The sequence below is a fragment of the Oenanthe melanoleuca genome, chromosome 3 (assembly GCF_029582105.1).
Source record: "Oenanthe melanoleuca isolate GR-GAL-2019-014 chromosome 3, OMel1.0, whole genome shotgun sequence".
NCBI classification, from domain to species: domain Eukaryota; kingdom Metazoa; phylum Chordata; class Aves; order Passeriformes; family Muscicapidae; genus Oenanthe; species Oenanthe melanoleuca.
In genome coordinates, this window is record NC_079336.1 from 75,166,114 (window position 1) to 75,188,740 (window position 22,627).

A 22,627-nucleotide genomic window follows, 5' to 3' on the forward strand; every position below is an offset into this window, starting at 1 on the left:
TGCTTAAATTTAGACTTTCTAAGAAGCATGCCTTAGTTTCTAAGAAGCATGCATTGCAACAATTTCCTTTAATTCTCCTCTAATTATTGCTGGAGTAATTTTTGCCAGTATTTTGGCATTTTGCTAGTTTAGACCTTGTCTTTGAGGATTTATGTTTTCGTTTCTGAATAGCAGAAGTATATATGCATGTTTGGTTAGTGGTCCATGTTCAGCTTTTGGTTTTTATGCGATCTCTGAAATTATTTTTATTTTCTGAAATGAAGTCTCAAACCTACACCTAGAAAAAAGAATTTTTTGAATGTTAATCACAGTTTTGGGTGCAATCAGTGGCCTACTTGGCTGCAAAGCTTTCCCATGGCATGGAGCACTGTAATTTTGTTTCAGTTTAACTTGCTTTTTATCTTTCACTTAAAATGGGGGCTGAATAATTCAAAGCTAAGATGATTCTTTTATTCTCAGCCTGATATTTCTTTTAATTCTGAGCCTTATCCTGTATTGGCAATTCAATGGGTTAATTTACAAAGCTGGGCAATTTAGATATGAGATTCATCTATAGTTGGTAACTGTGGAGAATTAATGTTATAGGAATTTATCTCATATCATGTAAGACAAATAAAGAGTAATTTAACCCAGAACAGAGGTGAAAAGCATTCATTTTAATGATGCATTCTTGCTTTTGGACATTTGTCAAATGTTTCTACAGAAGAATTAGTCTATTCTGAATCTCAGTATAAGGAATGACTTGAACTCATGTCCTTAGCTGCCTCCTGTGGATTTTAACAGTGGCATGTTTTTCTTCCTTCTGTCTCACAGATATGAGCACTGCTGCTCCCTTGGGAGGAGGGAAGGATGAGGAGTCGGAGAAGAAGGATGAGATGGATGATGACACAATGTTTACCACCTTGGGTGAAGAGGACAAGTCCAAGCCTTCTGTAGCTCCTCGCTGGGCCACTCGGGTGTTTGCTGCAGACTGTCTGTGCCGAGTTATCATGCTGTGTGAGAATGCCAACAAGGCACACTTCGACCTGGCACTGGCTCGATCAGCCAGGCTCAAAAACCCAAAAAGTAATTGTGTGCTTGGTTTTGCTCTTCATTTTTTATTTTAATTTTGACACCTCTTTACAGCTTACACAACCAAGATTACAACCGAGAAAAAAAAAAAAGCCCCACTTACTCTTTCATTAAAATGGTTAAAATCAAAGGAAATGATTTGCAAAAGTCAATAAAACTGTGTCTTCATAACCACTGTAGTTACCATGAGCACAAGGAATGAGGTTTTCTGGAACATAACAGTTCTGAAAGACTGGTCTGCTTAGGGGAAAAAAAAACCTTAGAGATGCAAAGCTTTTCTCAATTCTGAAATAGAAGCAATAAACTTCTAGCTAAGGGCAAGCTGGGAGTGTTTTCAGAATTTAATGTAATGACAGCAATGAATTAAATTTGAGATTATTTTAGCATCTCCAATCTGAAGAGATGCTAGAAAAGAAAAAAAGGAAGGGATCAAGCTAGGTAATTGTTGCTATGGCATTGGTTGCAGAGAGAGGGGGAAGTGGGAGGGAGTTATAAAGAGTTCTAAAGTTCGTTCTTTTGGTAGCTGTGAGAGTGGTAAGTCTTAGTTTTCAAGCTCATGATCCAAATGTAGTTTTATGAGTTAGAGGATCAAGATCAAGAGGTCCTAGATGGCATAGTAGTTTCGTGAGGAAATGTTTTTCTGATAGTGTGAGGTGTCTGTCCTTGAGTTGTCCATGGTTGTGCTTTGTGTGGGTTCACCCGTGTTGTGCTCATGAGGACTTTGTGTATGTAGGATGAATATTCTGAGTATCCTAGAATGTGTGACATTAATGGATTTTGGTGTCTGTTATGATGTGAAGAGTTTTTAGGTCTTTGCCTGTGTTTCTTTAGTGCAGCCTGGTTTCAGCACTCTGCATTGCTTTTGTAAGAATCTGATTTTTGGTTTGATTTGAGGCCAAGGCCACTGAAGACTAGGAAGGAACTATTTCAGGGTAGTTTATTTTGTCATGGCATTGTATTACAAAGAAAATAATGAAATAACTGCTGCTTATGGGGTCCTGCAGAGAATTGCATATCAATCTGGAGAATTTCTCTCTGTTTATTTGAAGTGAACTTTGATGTGTTTGGTTATCACTGTAAAAAGGAAAACTCAGCAAACTTATGCCCCTCCCCAAATGCAGCTTCTAAAATATTCAAATTTTACTATTGTCTCTGATAGTCTGAAGAAGTAAGTGCAGACTATCACTGTAGTTTGTAACTGATTTTTCAGTCTTTCTTTACTGTTATGCCTCTGAAAAGTTTCAGCCACAAAAACGTTTTCCTTTTTTACCTTGAGACTTGAAAATAGCTTAGGCAATTTGTGGGTTTCATTAGTCACAGCGGATGTTATTAAATAATTTATTTTCATGTTAGTTGTACAACACCTGGTAATTTCAAATAGAGAGTAAGAAAATAAATAAAATGAATACATAGAGAAGAATAATCCTTTCTGAAATGTTACTGAGCCATATATTTTTCTTGTCTGCATGCTTGCAGCCTTAGATGTGGTTTTTGGGAGCAGAACTAGAGGCATACTCAGTTTTAAGTGTTTAAGCTTGGCATCAGCAGGGGTCACTGTAAGCACAGGACTTGAGCAGGAATTGCCTTGAAGATTTTCTGTATTTTTGGGGGATCATTCAAATTAGCTATACAAAATATTTTAATATATTCTATGCTACTTAGCCACATTTACATACTTCATTCTACACAATTTCTGCTCCGTTTTTAAGGTTCTCTTAGGAATAAAAGTCATAAAAAACTTAGGGGAGTGAGGAAGTAGAAAACAAGAAAGAAAGCTATGTTTCTTTCCTGCTTCTTCCATGCATTAAATGTGGACCCTTGAAAACAAATAGGTAAAATTCATGCATGTCAATAAGGAAAATATTGCAAGTATTCATCATGTTAGCTATCTTTTAAGTTACTGAATAGTTCTTTCTGTTTTGTTCAAAGATGACTTCTTAGTACTGCATCTGTCTGACCTTATCCGAATGGCATTCATGGCTGCCACTGACCACAGCAACCAGCTACGGATGGCGGGGCTTCAAGCTCTTGAGGACATCATCAAGAAATTTGCATCTGTTCCTGAGCCAGAATTTCCAGGCCATGTGATACTGGAGCAGTATCAGGCAAATGTGAGACCTCCTTCATAAGTTCAGGAAATTGTGTATTTCTGCCAGTATTGGCTTTGAGACCATTTTGTAGTTTCACAAAAGCTGTGGAGATTTTTTTGTGTGTGAAAATGTGCTGTAGAGACTCTCTTACTTACCTCTTCCACTTTCCTTCTTGTATCTCATTCTATTTATAGTAATTTAATAGCTGATAAAATTAAAATTCAGTAGCTTGAAAGCCAAATATTATAAGTTAGATTTAATTTTTGGCAAAAGAAACTATTAATTTGTAGAACTAAGAGCTGGAAAATATCGTTCACTCAGTTCTAGATTTAATCTAATAAATTTGTTTTTTTGGGAATTAGTAAACTTCTGTTTAAATGAAAACTAAGAAAGTACATCACTGGGAAATGGGCAATTAAAGATTTACTTGGGGACATTATTGTCCTTTTTTTGTTGCATAGCTTAGCCCTTTTGTTTTCACTCTGTCTTCAAGATCTTTCCAAATACTTTTTAAAGGCAGATTTTCATCCTTTTCACTTCCTGCCTTTTTCTTCTCCCTTCTGTAGTGCTGTAACCATTGATTCTTTCTCTTGGACTTGGTTCCTTTTGTTTCAGAAAAATATTGCCATATACCAGCTGTCTAAGAGGCATTTTTCAGTCAGTATTTGTCACTTTGTGGACTTGATGAAAATCCAGCCATAAACATTAAATTTCACATTGCTGTCCCTTTGGACATCAAATTGTCATTGGCTTATTCATCCTTAGCAGAAGTTGCACCTGGAGTACTGTAACGATTAAAAGGATACTTGTTAACAGAGGGAAGATAATACCACCTATTTCACAAAGGAAATTGACACTTAAAAAGGCAATGGGCAAGCAGGAAAAAATGTAGTTGAAGACTTTGTTGTTGTTGTTTAAAGAGTGCTATTGCAAGTGTTTGCTAGACAGCAAGGATAATTTTGGGATGTAACTACAATGCCAAATTTGGCAATCTTGTCTTGCTTGTTCTATGCTTGTCCTTGAGCCTTAAACAAGGTGAGATAAACAACACTGTGTTCCTATTATTGTAGTGGGATTTTAAACTTTTCTTTCTTTCAACAGGTTGGAGCTGCTCTGAGGCCAGCTTTTTCCCAAGATACACCATCTGATATAACTGCAAAGGCCTGTCAGGTACAGTGGAAAACGTTCATGTACTATAAGCAAACCTAATCTTCTTTCTCTTTGAAAGAAGGATGCAAAAGAGAAGTAGCATCAAATGGCTAGAATATTTTGTAAACTTAAACTGTGATGTTTTTGCAACATCTTTTGAGTTTCCTAGTTATACATTTTGTTCCTCAGATGTGCAGAAGTTCTTTTTAGGGAGCTACATCAAAAAATGTATGTGGAGCTATCTATGTCTGCGTGTCAATCCTGCAAGAAAGAAGAAGAAAAAAAAAAGGAAAAAAACCCCTTTGTTTAGTGAGACCAGTAGAAGTTTATTTATTGTCTTTCAGTCTCATCTAATATTTGGATTATTGATAATTTACCTTTAAACACTAAACTTCCACTCAGTTTAATGCTCTATTTTAGAATTTAGAAGGTCTGTACATTCTCATTACAGTCATAGTAACAACTTGTCAGTGAAAGTTTGCTAAAATATTTTTTTTGCATGTGTGTGGGATTGTTTTCTTGTGTGTGATCTTGTGTACTGCAATTTAAATCAACTATCAGCAACATAGCTGTAGTAGTATGTGATTTTCACAGCTAAAGAAACTGCTGTGGTTTAAAGCAGCAGTTTTGTTAGCTATGCAAACATAAGTTTTAAAATGATAATTCTGTGGTTCTGAGTTTTGTTTAGTAAATTTGGGTCATCAGGAGTGAGTGTGATTTTGTGTTGCTCTTTTAGGCTCTTAACTTTCAGCAAAACTTGCAAGGATAGATCAATTATGGCATAACTTGGTATCTACATGTAGGAAAAAATAAATATGTTTATCCTGATTGACAGAATATTTCTGCGTGTTTAAAACTAAATGAAGAGGCAGTTTGTGTGAAAACATTTAACATTCCTTATAACTTGTCAAAATCTTCTCTGTTCAACCAATTTCAAAGCAGATGTGTGCACTTACAGGATCAAATGGCTGGAGATTAGATTTGCATATTGAACATGGACAGAAATGAGCTTCCCTGAAGGGGTTGGATGTTGTTACAGTTTTATGTCGTTAGTGAAACAGATGTTGACTTGCTTAGCAGCAGGATTGAAGTTGGTCTTATTCCTGCTGTGAATGAATAACAGTTTTGTGAGAAGTTTTCAACAGATTTGTCCTGTACCTGATTGGGACACTTCCAGTGTTTGTGTTTAGGTTATTTTAAATATGTCTATCATTCCAGATCATGGGATAGTTCCATCTTCAAAAGATTTCATGGAACTGGTTCTCTAAAAGCAAAATAAATAAACCAGAGATAGATCAAAAATGCCTTGAAAAAAAGAGTTTGTAAAACCTGAACTGCTTGAGTTCTATGAGTTTTTTTGCTTCTGATCCTCATCCTTGTACAATAATCTCCATAATAAGAGCAGCTCTTCTGAAAGATTTTGTCCCTTTTTCTCTTTGTAGAAAAGCAGCTGCACCATAATTCTTCTATTGCCTGCATTATGTCTGGCATGAGTGTGTTTCAGAGGATGAGTGCCAATGTGTAGCATTAGTGAGGAGCAGTAAATCTGTGTGATGTTTGTTATTTCAACTACCTCTTTGGATCCATTTAATTTAAATGAAAAGTTGAGAGATGCCCAACTCTCTGTCCACCATTGTGGACAGATTGTTCTAGGTATAGAACTGTGGCTTCCAAATCATAGCTCAATCTTTCAAATAATTTCTTGGTGTTTTCTTGACATTATTAATTTGAAAGCTTCCCACTAGTATGGAGCCTTATATATTGATTTGATATATGAAGGGTTTTAAAGATCTTCTTTTGTGGGTTGCTGTCCAGTATATTTTTTACAGAAATTGCAGTGACCTGAATGGTTTGACCAGACACTTGGGAACAGCATAAAAAAAAAATAAATTATGACCTATTTATAAGGATTGAAAAATTAAAAAAATATTTTCCATGTCTCCTAAGTTCCCTTGTAATATGCATTGCAAATATTGCCTTTATAATCACTCACCTGAGCAGTTCTGTGGTGAGAAAAAAAAGGAAAACGTGATTTATTTGTCTTAAGCAGGAAGACACTGGCTGAGTTTTCCTGGTGGTTGTTTTAGGTTTGGTTTTCTTACTAATTTTTATTTTTTTTTTCATTTATAAGGTTGTTGGGGTTTTTTTGCTAGTTTAGAATGATTCTAAACTTTGTTGTCTAGGTATGTAGCACTTGGATAGGAAGTGGGGTTGTGAGTGACCTGAATGATCTTCGCCGAGTTCACAACCTTCTTGTCTCTTCCCTGGATAAAGTGCAAGCAGGAAAGGGATCTTCTAGCCAGCTCTACCGGGAAAGCGCCACTACCATGGAAAAACTCGCCGTGCTGAAAGCGTGGGCTGAGGTAAACAGTGACCATTACATCTGCCAAAGTTTGGAAACATGTTACAGTGTAATAGCAGCCTCACACCTCATCCTGGCTGTACATGCCTTCCTCCTAACCTCTTGCAGTTCTACTCCTGGGAGGTTTCAAACACAGTATCTTTCTCTGCCATTCTGTTGAGCCATATTTACGGTGAGACTTGATTATTCTTTGTTTTGCTGCACTTTTCTGTATAAAAATATGCACTCATACCCTGTCATACTTGAATTTCTTCCCATCTTACTGCTCTTAAATTTGAAAAAAACCTCCACAAACAAGAAAACAAAAAGCCCTAGAAATCAAACAACCTTAAAATATATTCTGGGAAAATATTGCAGTTAGTTAGCTAGTTAACTGACTAGTTAGTTAACACTGTCAAGTTTTTATAATTGACACATTTTTAGGAAAAAAGTGTGTGGCCAAATTGTTTTAGGGAAGTCCCATTTATGAACTTAAGCATTATATATATACTGATAGAAATAAAGCAAAGGATTTAAATAAAATGGAGTTGTATTGAAAATCCCTTTTTTCCAGTAATTTTCTGGTGAATTTTATCTGTGTGGAATCTGTTACATTCACATGGGAAAGGCTGCTGCTTTCCTTTCTTTTTAGAATCTCACAGCACATCCTTTGGCATGTTTTACTTCTAGGTGTATGTCGTTGCCATGAAAATTAAGAAAGAAGCAGAAACCAAACCAAAGCATGTTTTAAAGAGCACAGAGGAGGATGAGGATGATTTTGGTACTGTGGATGAGTTGCCACCAGACAGTTTGATAACACTTGTACAACCCGAACTGCCTGCATTGAGCCGTCTCTGGTTGGCTGCACTGAAAGATTATGCCCTTTTAACTTTACCAGCTGAATTTGCTACCCAGCTTCCACCAGATGGTATGCACTGAAATTTCTTTTTGTGTTCTGCGAAACAGAGAGAAAACTGTAGCTGGGCTTTCAGAATTATTCCATAAATTATTTGGCATGCATGTTTTTTATGCAAGTGATAAATTTCTGCCCGAGCATGTAATAGCAATGTTTTCTAACTTTGAATCTTTTTTCCTTCAGTTTGCAGTGAATATACTCTTTATTCAAATCAACTGAAATCATTAAAACCATGTCTTTGTAGAATTAAGAATACTTCTTCACCTCTAATATTTTGGTATCGAATGCAGAAAAATTTTGGTTGTATGAAAAACATAGCCCCTGAGATTAGAGCAGACAATGTTTTACAGTATTTTACGGAATTAAGAGTGAATGCTCTGTTTGAAAAACGCTGCAAGACCTGATGACTGTGCCTGCCTTTCTTGCTCTCTGCTTACTGCTTTATTGAGGCCAGTGCACTTTTTCATGAGGTACTATTATTGCTACTACCCAAAGAGAATTGGAATGTACTGCTGCTAACAAGTTTTGTGCCTGATTATGTTTGTGATCAAGCACCCTCAGAATAAATATAATAATAAAGTTAGAATGCATGCTTTTTATCTCACAGAGAATTTCAGAATTTAACTTTGCTTTGTTAATTTAACAGGAGGAGCATTTTACACTCCAGAAACAATTGACACAGCTAGGCTGCATTACCGAAACTCCTGGGCTCCCATACTGCATGCAGTGGCACTTTGGCTGAACAGCACAGGATTTAATGTGTCAGAGTCAACAGAAGAGACTGCTGCAGCAATGCCCAATTCTCAGAAACGAGCTACATCCATTATGTTAAACCAGACACCTGGAACTCCACCTCCCACTAAATCTTTGCCAGAGATAAACAAAGATCGAATGCATTTAATTTTGGGTAAGAGTTCCAAGTTTAGAATTCAGTAGCAGCACATTATGATATGAAATGCTATTAAAATGAGAAAAGATACTTTGCTTGAAATCTGTGACGTTTAAAATTTATTACAGGTCTGAACAGTGAAGTTTTGAAAATCACTGCCTCATCCTCCCTCTTATCTCTCTGCCTTCTGTGTTCCTTGTAGCCTTGACAGGATATTTGTCAGTGTGATTATTGTGATTTATGTAATTGAATAAAATGAGTAAGAACTGTTCTACACGGTAGTATAATGCAGATGATACAAAATGTTATGCTTCAAAGATGCAAAAGCTGAAAGGTTAATTAAAATACACACCCCTATAAAAACACTGCTTAGTAGAGGCTGATATTTGGCAAGTCATATGGAGTAGCTTTTGCATCAGTTTTTCATCTGTGAGTAGCATTCACTGTTTTCCTTTGTTGCTACCTAACAGCTTTAAGAGGTGGTCGTAATCTCTTATTCTGAGGGATGCCTGCAGTTTGCTGAGATATAAACTTTTAAGTCTGGAATTAAGTGCCATATGTATTGGATAAATATTGCGTGATTTTTGGAGCTTAACTTCATTTTGTTTGTCTTTACATTTAAAGGAATTCAAGAAAATAAAACTCAGTTTATAACTGAAGGATTCGTATGTCTGGCTTACAGATCTTTAGAACAAAGCGTGGATTTCTTTTCAGTAATCTTAAATTGCTTGTTGTAGCTATATGTTATTTATCCTGCCAAATTTTGGGGGAAACATGGTGCAGAAGAGGAAGCAAAGAGTCTTCTGCATAGACTCTTTTAATAGAAAGCAAGAAGAATTGAAAAAAACACCTATCTTTCTAAAGCTGTACAGAACCTGCTAGACTTACAAAGAAGTTAAAAAGAGAACTTGATTTTATGATGGTATGAACATTCTTTTTAAATTATTGCTCTTTTCAGGTGTTAGTATACAGTTTCTGTGTTCCCCAAGACCTGAAGAGCCTGTGGAGCATGTTACATCTTGCTTACAAGCACTTCATACTTTATTGGATTCCCCTTGTGCCAGGATCCATATTGCAGAGGATCAGGTAATGTACGAGCATGTTGTATAAATCAGCTTTTTCTGTGTCTTGGTCTTTCATCTATGATGATTACAAGAGCAGTAATTACTTTTTGTGTGAGAAAAGTATTTGTTTATCATAAGCAACTGACACAACAATTAGGAATTGTTTAGTCCTAATTATTGTTTTTCTATGTATTTTGTTTCACTGCAGCTCCTTGGTGTTGAACTCTTGAGTGTGCTTCACCGACTCCTCCTCACCTGGGATCCTCCTTCAGTCCAGCTACTGGTGACAGGAGTTGTCCAGCAGATAGTAAGAGCAGCTCAAGATTATTTGCAGGAAAAAAGGAACACTCTAAGTAAGATTCTGAAAACACAGCTTGCTTTGCAGAATAAATAAGCAACAGGTTTTCATATTGGGAAAGGAACTCAGATGCATTAGAGTGTGGTTACACTGTGGAGGAAAATGCTGTGTATTCCACAGATAATTTTGTTGTGTTCATAGGTACCTGCTGATTTCTTAACTCCTGTAAGGCATATTTTTTCTTCCTCTGATCATTCTTATTTAATGTCATGATTTTCATTCATTTTTCTGGAGCAAGAGTGGTGCAAATTATACCCAGCACATCCTCATTAATACCTTGCTTATTTTCCCTAATGTTTCTCTACTGACTGCCTCCTTAGCACTTCATTTTACCTTTTTTCTGAAGTTTAATGGTTTAGCCACCAGTACAGGGTATTGTGGTGTGTCCCTGGCACAGCTGACATTCATGAGATGAGTGAACTTCTCCTGAAACCAGTATGAAAAGTTGCCTGCCCAGGAGATCTTGCCAGGAAGTGGAGCAGACTTGCACCTGGATTCTTACTTCACTGACATTAAGTGAATGAATTTGGGGCACTCAGGGTGTGTCAGCTGCCAGGAGCTCTGGGAACAGGGTGTGCAACAGGAGCAAGGCAGTTGGAATGGAAAGGCATGCTCATGCTGCCCAGAAGTGCTGCTCAAGACTGTACAGGACTGCTGGAGTCAGCATAATGGTGGTGGTGACATACAACAACACAGTCTGCTGACTGAGGGACAATCACCTCTGCTGCATCAGAAGTCTAATGACCAGGTTTGAAATTGAGATTAAAATGTTGATGTGCCTGTGCTCCAGAGGCTTGTCTGTGCAGTCAGGGCTGGAAGTGACATTGGTCTCACCTCTGAGACATGAAGGAAATGCTTGTGAAGGTGAGCAGACTCTGTGGTGTCAGGAAAGGTAAATGGAGGAATGAAATGTTCTTCACAGAGGTCCTGCACATACAGGAGCTGAAGTCCTGTGTTTCTCAGAAGGAGAGACAGCCATAGGCTATGCTGAACATGGCCCTGGAGGATGATTCTTGCCTGAAAGTAGTGGCTGCAATACTGTGACTTCCAGCAACAAAGGGCTGTATCTCCAGATATCCAGTTGGAGAACACTGTAGAGATCTGGCAAGAGAAGAGGAGCCAACTGTTCTACTTTGACAGATCAGAACTGGTAACATTGAAAGGAAGTGAGGGGTGATACCAGTCAGGAGGCACAGGCTGTCTAATCAAGAAGGGGATGTGAATGAAGCCATGTTAAACCAACCCAAAAAAGCATTCCAATCAAGCTATGGGAGCCTCATGAGAGGCTTTTATCATCCAGTTATGTGCTGGAGGCTAACACTCAGAAGTGTATGAAGCACAGGCTTTTTCAGTCCAAATGCTGGCCTGTCCAAATAAGGGTGGGGCTCAGTGGATTTGCTTGCATTTATACAGATGAAATGGTTACGAAGGTTAATGACAGTTCTGGCTGTACCAGCTATGTAATAGTGGAGGTCATAATTTCAAGGGAAAGAAAGAAACAAGTAGCAAGACAAGAGCTTTGGCCTGACTTGGCATACTTTGTCTTCTGCAGGGAGCTTGTACCTGAGATCTTGTGGTAAGCTCTCCTGAAGGGCAAAGGAAAGAGGGGTTGTTCGTCTTTGGTGACAAAATAAAGCTCATTCACAATGGTCATGGCAAGAGGCTGACTTGGCTGAACAGGAGCTTCTGACCGAGCTCAAATGTGACGTTGAAATGTATGGATGTTGGAAATAAGGGCAAGACTTCCTGGGTATGGAGGAGTGGAACTGGGAAAGTAGAATTTAGGTAGAGCTGAGACTGATGATGAACGTCCAGTGTAACAAGAACAAGTTTTATAGCAGTACTGTCAGCAGAGGAAATTCGGACCTGCTGCTGAATGGATTGGGTGATCTAATGGCAAAACACACCAGAGGAAAAATGAAGGCACTGTTATCTTCTTTGCTTACTCATGTGTATGTGTATGAGCAAGTCTAAGGGAGAGCAATGCTAGCTACAGAAGGTGAGTATCCAGTTAGGGGCTGCTCACAAGAAAGCTGGCCATACCCTGGAACCAGATGGGATGTATCTGAGGGAGCTGGCTGATGACATGCTAAGTTTGTTGCAGTCATCTTTGAAAAGCTGTGGTGCTCAAGAAAGCTTTCCAATGAATGGCAAAAATGAGATGCTGTGACTAACTTTGAGTAAGATGTGAGGTGGGGTTTGAGTGAACTTGCCAGTAAGCCTGCTGTGCTTGTTGAAAGGTTTTTGAGTAAATTTCTGTTGAAACCACTTCTCAGTACATGAAGTAGAAGAATGTGATTTGAAATAGCACAGACTTACTGAGGGCAATTAATGCTTCATCACCCTGTGTGATGAAATAACTGGCTTTGGAGGTGGAGTGGTGGATACTGTTTACTTAGACTTCTGCAAGGCTTTTGGCCCAGTACTCTACAATATCATTGTCAAGTTGGAGTGATGTGGACTGAAAAGCGGGAGAATAATTTGTTGGACTGCTGCACTTGAATGGAGTTTAGTGGTTCAAGTCTGGCAGCTGGCTGGAACTGATGTTCTTTAGAGATCACTGTTGGGCCTGCTTCTGTTAAACATATAGGACAGATAGGAGAGAATGTACTCTCAGCAAATTTGTGGATAATACCAAACTGGGCAAGTGGTAGGTGTGCTGAAGGGTGGTGCTGCCTGTTAGGGGAATTTGGAACTGAAGGTCTGAGACCCTGCTGAAGTTCAGCAAAGACAAATGGAAAATCCTGCATTTGGGATGGAATATGCATTGGTATAGGCTGGTGGACTGACAGGTTGGAGAGCAGATTTGCCAGATGAGGAGTTATGTGTGTGAATATCTGGTGTGAAACCTATGCAATGCTGATGACTCTCTTATTGGGCTGTGTTAGAAAAGCATGACCAGTGGGTTATGGAGATGCATCTGGAGCAGTGTCCAGTTTTCTTTGCCCTTCCTCCTCATTCTGAGTAAGACAGATGTTAACAAACATGAAGGAAGTTGCTTGGAAGTCCACTAAGCTGCTTAGGGAGGTGAAGTGTGTGACCCATGAGGAGAGGCTGAGAGAGGTGAATTTACTTCGTCTGCAGAAGAGAGGGTTAATATGGGATAGAATAGCAATCCCCCTTCTTAGAGTGGATTTAAAGACAACGCCAATGAAGAGTCTTCTGAAAGGCATGGACAAGAGGCAATGAACACAAACTGCAGCAGTGGAAATCCAGATGGGATACAAGGAAAAAATTCAGTCACTGTGGGAGTGGTGAAATAGTAGAACAGGTGCCCAGAGATGTGGTATCTATGCTTGGAGATACTCAAAACTTGACCAGAAGTCTGAAAGCTGCTTTCTGAGGTACTTCTAGTGACCTCTTTCTTTCTTTTAAGAGAGAGTCTCTCTATTCAATCATCCCTTTACCTTTTCTTTAAAAATCTTATATTAGATGTACTGTTTCCATCTTTGCTAGTCAAATTAGTTTCCAAGAGGCAATCTGGCAAATAGTTCATCAATACCTGGCTAAATTGGGTAGGTCTGCCAGATTTTCTGTAACCTGAAAGACGTGAAGTAAACCTCAGAGAATATTATCTTATTAAGCAAAATTACTATCTTAATCTGGCAAATGTACTGTTGATAAAAACACCCCAACTGATAGCTTTTGCCCATTTTCCATATAAAAGCAGGGAGAAAATTTTTGCTGGAACTTGAGAAACCAGCACAACTGAAAAATGCAGGCTCTGTTCCTTCATATGAATTAATGGAATTGTTTACTGTCAGCCCTGTAAGCTGCTTTTTTCAGATTGATGAATGTGATAACAGTTGCAATCATTTAAATTCATAGGAGCTCTATAGGGGTAGTTCAGGCCAGCTTTGACTTACTGAATCTCTGTTGCTGTTTAATGGAGAAGGAAAGACTGCAGCTGGCCAAGCTGCCATCAAAAGAGAGACTTTTAAAACTGAATACACTCAAATAATGAACTTAGACATAGAATCCTACAGTGTTTTTCTGTTCTCTTATTTCATAATCAATTTAGGCTAGAATAAGATTTTGTTAGCATGGAACATTTAATTAATAGCTATTAAATTTTTAAAAATTGTCCTTACTGTTTATTTGGCATTGATTGCTGGTTATTTTATGATCAGTTTTAAGAGAAGCAAAATAATTAACTGTAGTTTTATTTTTTGCAAGACTACATTTGTTTTCTAGTTTCCAAAATGATCTTTAGTAAGTATTGTTGCAATCACAATATTACTAAGGCATTTTAAATCCCTTGAAGTAATTCCAACTAAAACATTTAGTCTGACATTAGCCATGTTTGTCCTATCTTATGTAAAGCAACCTTTTCTTCTTGATTTTTGACTTCTTTGTTAAAAGTGTGTCATGTAATCTTTGGTATGGGATCTTAACTGTTTCCTCAGACATTTCTTTCCTTTTTCAGATGAAGATGATAATGAGGAAAAAGAAAGTCCTCTTGCTTTAGGAGAGGGAGGTGAGAGCGGTGGTCTTGTGCCTGGAAAGTCTCTCGTCTTTGCAGCCATGGAATTGCTGATGTTTATCCTGGTACGACACATGCCCCACCTGAGCTCAAAAGTGTCAGATTCTCCAAGTCACGTTGCTGCCAAATCCCACCTCTCTGACGAAAGTGCTCGTCTTGTGGCTGCCACCGTGAATATTCTGTCTGACCTGCCTTCCCTGTGCTCTCCAGCAGGTAAGGCATTGTAACAGAATAAGTGTGAGTGGTGGCACAGTGAGGATATGATGCTAAAAACAAACTGTAAATATACTGCTGTGAATGCTTTAAGGGCCATATAAAACTAAGTATATTTAGGTGATTAACTAAATAAAAATTCAGGCTTTTCTAGTGAGCAACATAAAGGAAATTTGATTTTAGGTTTGCATGTGTGCTGCAGATTTGCTGAGGAAATTAGCTCTGTACCAATCTGATTTTATTGTTGGCCTTTTTCCCCTTTTTTCATGTTTTTGAAACCTTTTGGGCAATTATAATCATATTGTTAAAGAACACAGACATTTTGGAGATAATTAAATTCCTGAAAAGTTCATGAAAAGCAGCAGCTGTATGAAAAGACAATCCTACTGAGGGAAAAACAGCACAATTCATCTGTGGTGCACTTGGGCTTGCAGCCGTTGGCTGTCAGTCATTCCCAATATGATTATAAACTAAATGGAGCTTTCTTCTGCCCAGGAAGACTGTCACAAAGGATATGTGTAAGCTGGGATAATTGCACTGAGTGAAGTTCATGGGTAAAGGACACAATTACATGGGAAGCTGTGCTCTTTGACTTTTGCTTTTTGGAGAGCAAATTGCTTAACTGCTGTCTCAAGAATCTTTGGGAAGTTTCACCCAGTCATATAGATATTTTAAAGTTGGCTCCCTAATAGGGTGCACTGAAAATAACAGATTTGGACAAAGTCGTGCTCAAAAGACAATATGGCCTGTCTTCAAGCAGAAATTTGTGAATTTGTGTCTTGCACTTCTTTAAAGAACAATGGATTTGGAGTCATGCCCTGTTTTTATTTGATTCCTGATTTTTTGAGAGGGTGATGAGAAAGAGAGTGGGCAAAAAGAGTAACAGTATTACTTCTGTGTTGTCTAGAGTGAGGGTATTACTCTAAGTATTTGGCAAGTGGCCACTGCAAGTAGCTCAGAAACTACTGTTAAAGAGTGGCCTCTTCCTGTCATAATTGTTCTGCTTTATGTATTTATCCCCACAGCATTCCCAGAAGTAGGAAAATGGCAGGATTTGTGTTTCCAATGTTGTGGGAGAATGAAGCATAAAAGAGATGTGGAAAGAGGCTTGACTGTCTGAAGTGATGTGTAGATTGATTTTGCCTGCCTGAGATGCTTGAAAGCTGAGGATTAGGTGCATGCCTAAACCCAACAGCACTCATTTTTCAGTCCTGTAGGGGCTTAGAGTCTACATGTGTTGTTGAAACTCTTACAGCCTTTGTCCAGGATTTGAGACACCCTAACAGCTTCCTTCCTTTGCTTCTGGGGCCTGTACCTCACACCAGCTTACTTGGCAAGTGCAGTAACTTAGTTTAGATACTTGTTTCCAGACCTCTTATTTTTGCTGTGTATGAGACCCTAGTCATCCTTTTTTAAGGTACTTAGCAATCTGGACGACCTACCATGTATCACAGGCCGTGTAGTACAAAGCTTTAATAGTTAAGGCATCATTCTGAACTGACAGCAGCATTTCAATTGTTGGCTTGCATGACTTGTGTGATGATACACTTCAGTTGTTCTGATGAATGAATTTGGTGATAAAATGTTGAAGGACACATATCACTTGTAACCTGAATTGTAGTTTATCTCATCTCCTTTGTCTCCAGCCATATTGAGAACGACAAAGAGGTTATCTACCACACTTTAGAAATCCTATTTTTTCTTTTTCTTTTTTTTAGGGTGTATGACAGTCTTACCCACTATCCTATTTCTGATAACAAGGGTACTGAAAGAAACAGCAGTGAAGTCAGCAGATAATCAGGTCCCACCTCCAGTCACTGCAGCTCTTCAAGGGATAAAAACTATTGTTACTCTTCCAACAGTCAAGACTGATGAAACTCAGAAACAATGGACAGGTCTTATCCGCAGCACTCTGGCATCTATCTTGGAAGATTCTCAGCCTGGTAAGTGGTTTCCCAGTGCAGGAATTCAAATTCAAGAAAAATGGATTTTCTGTAATGAAAAGTCAAGTATGGTATTTGCCTATATCTTAATTTAAGACCTGAGTGAGCAAAACTCCTCAGTTGCTTAATAGATTTTATTGAAGAAAAGCACAACATTGGCTTTAACAAAGTAGTTACATCTCAGGACTTCCCACCTCAGATTTGTCCTTGTTTGGGCTGTTTTCTTTGACAGTGTCGATCATAACCTTCAGTTAGAAGTTTTCCCTTTTGCAATGCATCTGGCAACCCCTGCCTCTCAGGTTTTATGCTGGCACAAGTAATTTAGTCTTAATGACAGTCAGTGTTAAGGTGAATGAGTGGGAAGACAGCCACAGATAGTTGTGGCAAGGTTCATACTGGAGTAGTATACTCACAACAATGTTAAAAGCTTTCTTTGGTGAGAAAGAAATCCTGGCCAAAAAAATCCCTGTAACTCACCAGCACAATGGTGACTGTCTCTCCAGAAACTGCAGACCACCTCCTATGGTCACATATGTGCTTTGCCTTGCCCTTCAAAAAGTGAAAAAGATGTGCAGTCGTAGCTGGGTTGTTAGTAAAAGAGAGATACAAAGATTTGCCATTTGCATAGGGAGAAAAACATCCCATTACATTGCCAAGGAGCCATTTGTGGAGAGTGAAGAGAGGCTTGAATGGAGTTACTCATGTGAGAGATGGGGAATGAGGAGGTAATTGCACATGTCCTGAAATGTCCAAAGGGGGAGGATCACTAGGTTTGTGTTAACCAAGCCAAACTTCTAATTTGATTTGTCACATCAGCTCTTGTTTTCCAGCCTTTAGTTACTGTAGAGATTTCACTGTCCCTCTTTCCAGAAACATCACTGGCTGTAGGCCTTTTTTCAGGCTTCCAAAATTTTTCTTGGTTCCTTGCTAGAGTGTATGTTTTCCCTTCCAATCTTCTGTGAAGTGTGATAGATCACACACACAAAAATCCAAGCAAGGTCCACTGCATCCAATTTCAAACCTCATCATTTAGTAAAATTTAAACAATGTAAATTTAAAATAATTTAAATTATGTAAGAAAAAATTGTCACATAAAATGCTTGGAAATGCAAGGAAAAAAATTGTGACAATGGCAAATACAGGCTATCTGAAGAGCAGGAAAGGTTAAAACAGGACTGTTCCTATTGGTGACAATTGGCTGTCAGATCAACTAGTCTGTTCTGTGAAACCTCATGTTAAGTAAAAATCGTTGCCATGCTGGGTATCTGTTTCTTACTCTGCTGTATCAGCTGAAGATAAGAATTTTAAAAAGTGAAATAGATCTTTGATGGAGAAAGGATCTAAAATATTCTTTTTCCTCTTGTTTACACACTGAAAACAAAAAGCATTACTTGGTCGAAGACAGTGGATGATGATGTTTTCCTTGATACTTAAGTATTCTTAAGTTTCACAAAGATTTACTTACTTTATTAAAACAACTGTTAGAATAGAATTGCTCAGATTTTTGTCAGTCACAGTAAATAATGATACTGTAACAAGTAAATGCATGTGCAATTGCAAATAACTTCAAGTACATGTATTTCCTCTTTGTGAGTTTATCTGTGTTCACTGGCTTTTACTAAATAAATGCTAAAGTGTTTTTGGAATACTTTACCAGCATGTTTGGTTTTGTTTTTCAGAAGCCTCTAAACCTATTCTTGATGAAGTAAGCATACTTACAGCTATTGCTCTCTTCCTCTGGTCAGCAAGCACTGAAATAATTGGAGTGCAGTCTTTACAGAATGGATGTATGAACAGATTTAGAAGTGCATTAAATTCTTCTGATCCTTGGGTAAGATCATGTTATAGGAATGTGAATGATATGCAGCCAGCAAAAGCTAATAGTGATATATTTAACACATTTCCTGAATGTTTTGTGATGCCTTTACTTCAGGAACAGATACTTTTGTCAAGACAACTAGAATTTTCAACAATGCATTATTGAAACTCATGAGCAAAATAACCCAGACTTAGTGTTCTAGATAAAGTGTTCATGGCCTTGTGCCAGGTTCTTTACTTCAGCTTTTTAAAAGGCAAAAACAGTATTTGATATATGAAGTTTTATCAGATGAAAAGGTTGGTTGCCATAGGGGGGGTGATATTTTTACATTAGTGTTGATATTTTATAATAAAAATAAAACCATTTTTCCATAGATAAAATTACTGCCCACATTTCTGATCAATTCTATATTTGTTTGTACAAAGCCTGTGTTTATTTTGCGTGTTCATACAAAACTCAGTTTGTGAGAAAAAAAATAAATTTGTGGGCACCATCAGAACATCTACAGATCATGATTCATTCGACTTATGATTTCACTTGCCCTTTGGCTTGCCTTTGTGAAATGCCTTCTGAATTATTTTGTCACTGAAGAGGAAAGTTAAAAAATTGTAGACTGACTTGGTTCAAGCAGGCTAATGCACTGTATATGGATAGTAAAGCTTAACTTTTCTAGCCGTGTATGTATCAGTTTGAATGGGTATCTGCAGGTGGGATCTAAGGAGAAAAATCTATGATGTTTCCACAAGCAAACATTGCAGGGATTCCTGAGAAGAAAAACATGCAAAAAATATGGATGTATTTAAGGTCACAGTGAGGCATTTAAAATCCTGTTTAGACTGATAATTCTCCATAGCAGGGCAGGTGTTTTCCAACATGAACGTAACATTCAATTGATTTTGAAGCCTGACTCTGGTTAGAAAGCTACTTAGAATTTTATTGTGTGAATGGAAATGTCAGTTGTGTTAAGCAAAACTTCTGTGTTGTACTCTCTCTGAGCTCTGTATAAACACATGAACAATGTGAGAGACGTACATGGTCGCCCACTACCCTGCTGGAAAGCTGCCTGTCAGCTGGAACTTACCACTAGTTTTGTAACACACAGAGCAAGTTTGGACAGCAGCCAGATGGTGTCCACTCTCTTCTCACTGATGTGCAGAGCATATACTCTGTAATACTTGTTGTGTGTTCATGCTGGCTTTTTAAATGTAAAATACTCCTTGTTGCAGTTAGTAATGAGACACCTGTTTGTAATAAAAGCATGATCGTGATTGGACTAAGTGCATTGAACTGATTAAGGAGAAGACTCTTCCAAAGAAACTACTGATGCTTTAAAAGAAATACAGGAGTATTTTTGAAAGTATTACCACATGAAAAGGTCAAATATCATGTATAGTAATAACCAGAAGTCTGGTGAGCTCAATTCCCTTTTGTTCCAAAAAGATAAGTCAGTCGAGAGACCCAAGTGTTTCAACACTACTGGGCAAGTTTTACATGAGAGTGTGACTTAATGCTTTGAAGGAGCTCTGATTTTACCTTTCAGAAGTTTTTGTAGACTTCTGTGAATGCACACTAGTCCAAAGTTTTATATTACACAGATCAAAGGAAAATGGATGAAATTCTGCTGTCAGATGCAGTCATGAAACTCTTTTGAAATATGGCTGCATTTAAGCAAATACTTTTACTCCTTATTTCAAAGGCTAATCTAATCATCTTTAACAGCTAATAAGGAATGAAGTTTAAGGAAAGACAGAAAGGGAAGAGAATTATTTGTAACAGTGTGGAGAGATAGAGGTAAAATTTGTTGAAAAGGTCAGAGATGATGGTGAGGAGGGCATTAAGGAAAAATGTTCTTCTGTGGAGCTTTGTTATAAAGCATACAAATGATACAAGAACTGTTATTATTTCAGACCTTGAATATTGAATAGTGTCGAAAACGTGCAGCTGTATACTATTGAATTAACAGTAATATGAGCTGCATAATGCATATTTTCTTACCAATAGTTTTTATGATCTATGATTTTTAATATTTTTATTTATATATCTGTGTTTCCAGTAATCCCTGGATCTCATCACAGATCATTTTGTTCAGCAATACTTCCTCTAGAACATTTCTGTTCAGCATGTGCTCGATAACTCATCCTGTTCGGACTTGAGTGCCATTAGAAAACATGTGCAATGTTTTATCCTCATGTTTGTTGTGAGGCTTCACCTTTTAAAAAAATCCTGGGTTGTGTGGGATTTTGGAGGATGAGCTTTGTATGCCCCAAAAAATGCATTCATAAACTCATCTGAACAAGATCACCAGTGATTCATGTTCCCAAACCTTGGCTTTAATAATCTCTGCTTTCCACAGAGAGGGAAGAGGATAAAAAATAAATTAGTAGAACAACAGGGAGAGCATTCTGAGATCAGCTCATAGTATGGCTACACATACAGTCCTAGGCTACTACGAGCACAAAATGGAGAATGACAAGCAAGGATGGACAGGCCTGACACTTTTGGCTACAGCCTTGGCTCATGTTAGAACAATAAGATGACTTTGTTCTGAGTCATTTTTATGGGCTGTGTTGCCCTTCTGCAATTGGAATAGCATATCACGATTTTGAAGATTAGGCAACTATTAGAGCTTGAAGATGTAGTTCACTGTGAACTGGTGTGACTGACTTGTATGACATTAACTATGCCTTTATTTTCTCAGTTTATATTGTTACTGCTACTTAGTACCTGCATGTTCTTTCTAATTGGCCTTCCTTTTATTGACCACTGGGCTAATACTGCTTTATTAGATGGGCTGTATGCTGCTTTCCTCTTACTTAGCGTGCTTCCTTCCCATTTAGTAGTCTTTTTTTTTTTTTTTTCTTTTTTATCAGAGATGCCAAAGTTTATTAGATTCCCTGAGCTAACAAATAACTCTGAGGACAATGTATTTATCTTGATTTGATTAGGTTCAAGCCAAGTGTTACCAGCTTCTCCTTTCTGTGTTCCAACACACCAATCGTGCCCTGTCAACTCCATATATTCATTCATTGGCCCCTATCATGGTTGAGAAGTTGAAAGCTGTGGAAAGGAGCCGCCCGAACAACAATCTGGAGCTTTTAGCAGTCCAGGAAGGAATTAAAGTCCTTGAAACATTGGTTGCCCTTGGTGAGGAGCAGAATAGTAAGTATTTAGGTTTTCTAGAGAAATGAGTAATGCTAAACTAGAATATTGAACAATTAGAAATGTTGCAGTTGGCAACTTGATGGCGTAGTCACAGATGGACGGTGTGTGCAACATACTTTAGTAATTGCAGTGCTAGAACTTTTGTATCCGTGAACTTTCATAGCATATACAGCATGATATGCTGTAGCCTTTGCATTTCTGGTGATTGCTGGAAAAAAATGTAAACATGAACTGCAATAATGAGTGATATTTTATTCTGTTTGGAAATTTGTATTTCAGACTGTTAAAATTTACTTTTTCTTATTGTTAACGTTAATTATTTTAGTAGACTTTTATGAGGTTGCTTCTACCAGCTCAACAAGTTTTATCTAAAGAGCCAAAAAAATTGAACTATACTGGTTAGAGTATCTTGATTGTAGATGAAGCAAGATTCACTAGATAGAATACATTACTTACAGTTTATTTTTGAGTTAGTTACTCTTCAACTGAAATGTGTATTCTGAAGACTTACTGTCTTTGACATTTGACTTTAAACGCTGAAAAAGTTCCTTGTAAAAATATTACTATTGGTTTTGTGTAGGGTTTTTTTTTTGAGGTTTATTTTGGTTGGCTTTTGTGGTTTTTTATCCCCAGCACACTCCTTGTTGGAGTTCCTCTTTTTTGATAAAATACTAAATTTCTTGAGCTACATTCTGCTTCTGCAACAGTTGTTTGAAACACATGTGAAATGGAAATGAGAGGGTAACTGAAATGAATGAGTTAACAGAACATCTGATTTTTTGCTAGCTTGAGACAATCACGCCATGAATATGAATTAGTCAAAACCTTTAAGGGAAAATAATTAATAATCTGGTAATCAAAAACAATTTAGATAAATGAGTTACCATTAATTTTTAAGTTCTTTGAGCTTAAAGTGTACAATTACCAGGTTATACATTTCAAAGTTGTACTTACATTTCTTTCTAGGTACAAAAATTTGCTTAAGTTTAGCTGCCTTTTTTGTTCTCGAGGTCAACTCTCTTGATCCTTTTGCCATTTTGGGCTGTGGCCTTACTAGGTCATGCTGTCTGAAGTATAGCTGCCCTGCTAGTTTTTTTATTAGGGTCTCCCAGACCAACACAACATAATT

At 37.7% G+C, this 22,627-nt stretch overlaps 1 protein-coding gene across 2 annotated transcripts in view; it reads left to right on the forward strand.

The window, feature by feature from the left end:
• The window catches only part of HEATR5B (HEAT repeat containing 5B), a 55,560-nt gene that overhangs the window by 31,516 nt on the left and 1,417 nt on the right, over positions 1–22,627 (forward strand). For both annotated transcript variants that reach the window (XM_056486511.1, XM_056486512.1), the window contains exons 24-35: positions 814–1,065; positions 3,001–3,182; positions 4,263–4,331; positions 6,494–6,673; positions 7,342–7,579; positions 8,214–8,474; positions 9,415–9,542; positions 9,729–9,873; positions 14,305–14,574; positions 16,293–16,517; positions 18,197–18,348; positions 21,282–21,495. In XM_056486511.1, coding sequence (XP_056342486.1) covers positions 814–1,065; positions 3,001–3,182; positions 4,263–4,331; positions 6,494–6,673; positions 7,342–7,579; positions 8,214–8,474; positions 9,415–9,542; positions 9,729–9,873; positions 14,305–14,574; positions 16,293–16,517; positions 18,197–18,348; positions 21,282–21,495 — 2,316 coding nt within the window. The remainder of the gene's footprint in view (positions 1–813; positions 1,066–3,000; positions 3,183–4,262; positions 4,332–6,493; positions 6,674–7,341; positions 7,580–8,213; positions 8,475–9,414; positions 9,543–9,728; positions 9,874–14,304; positions 14,575–16,292; positions 16,518–18,196; positions 18,349–21,281; positions 21,496–22,627) is intronic.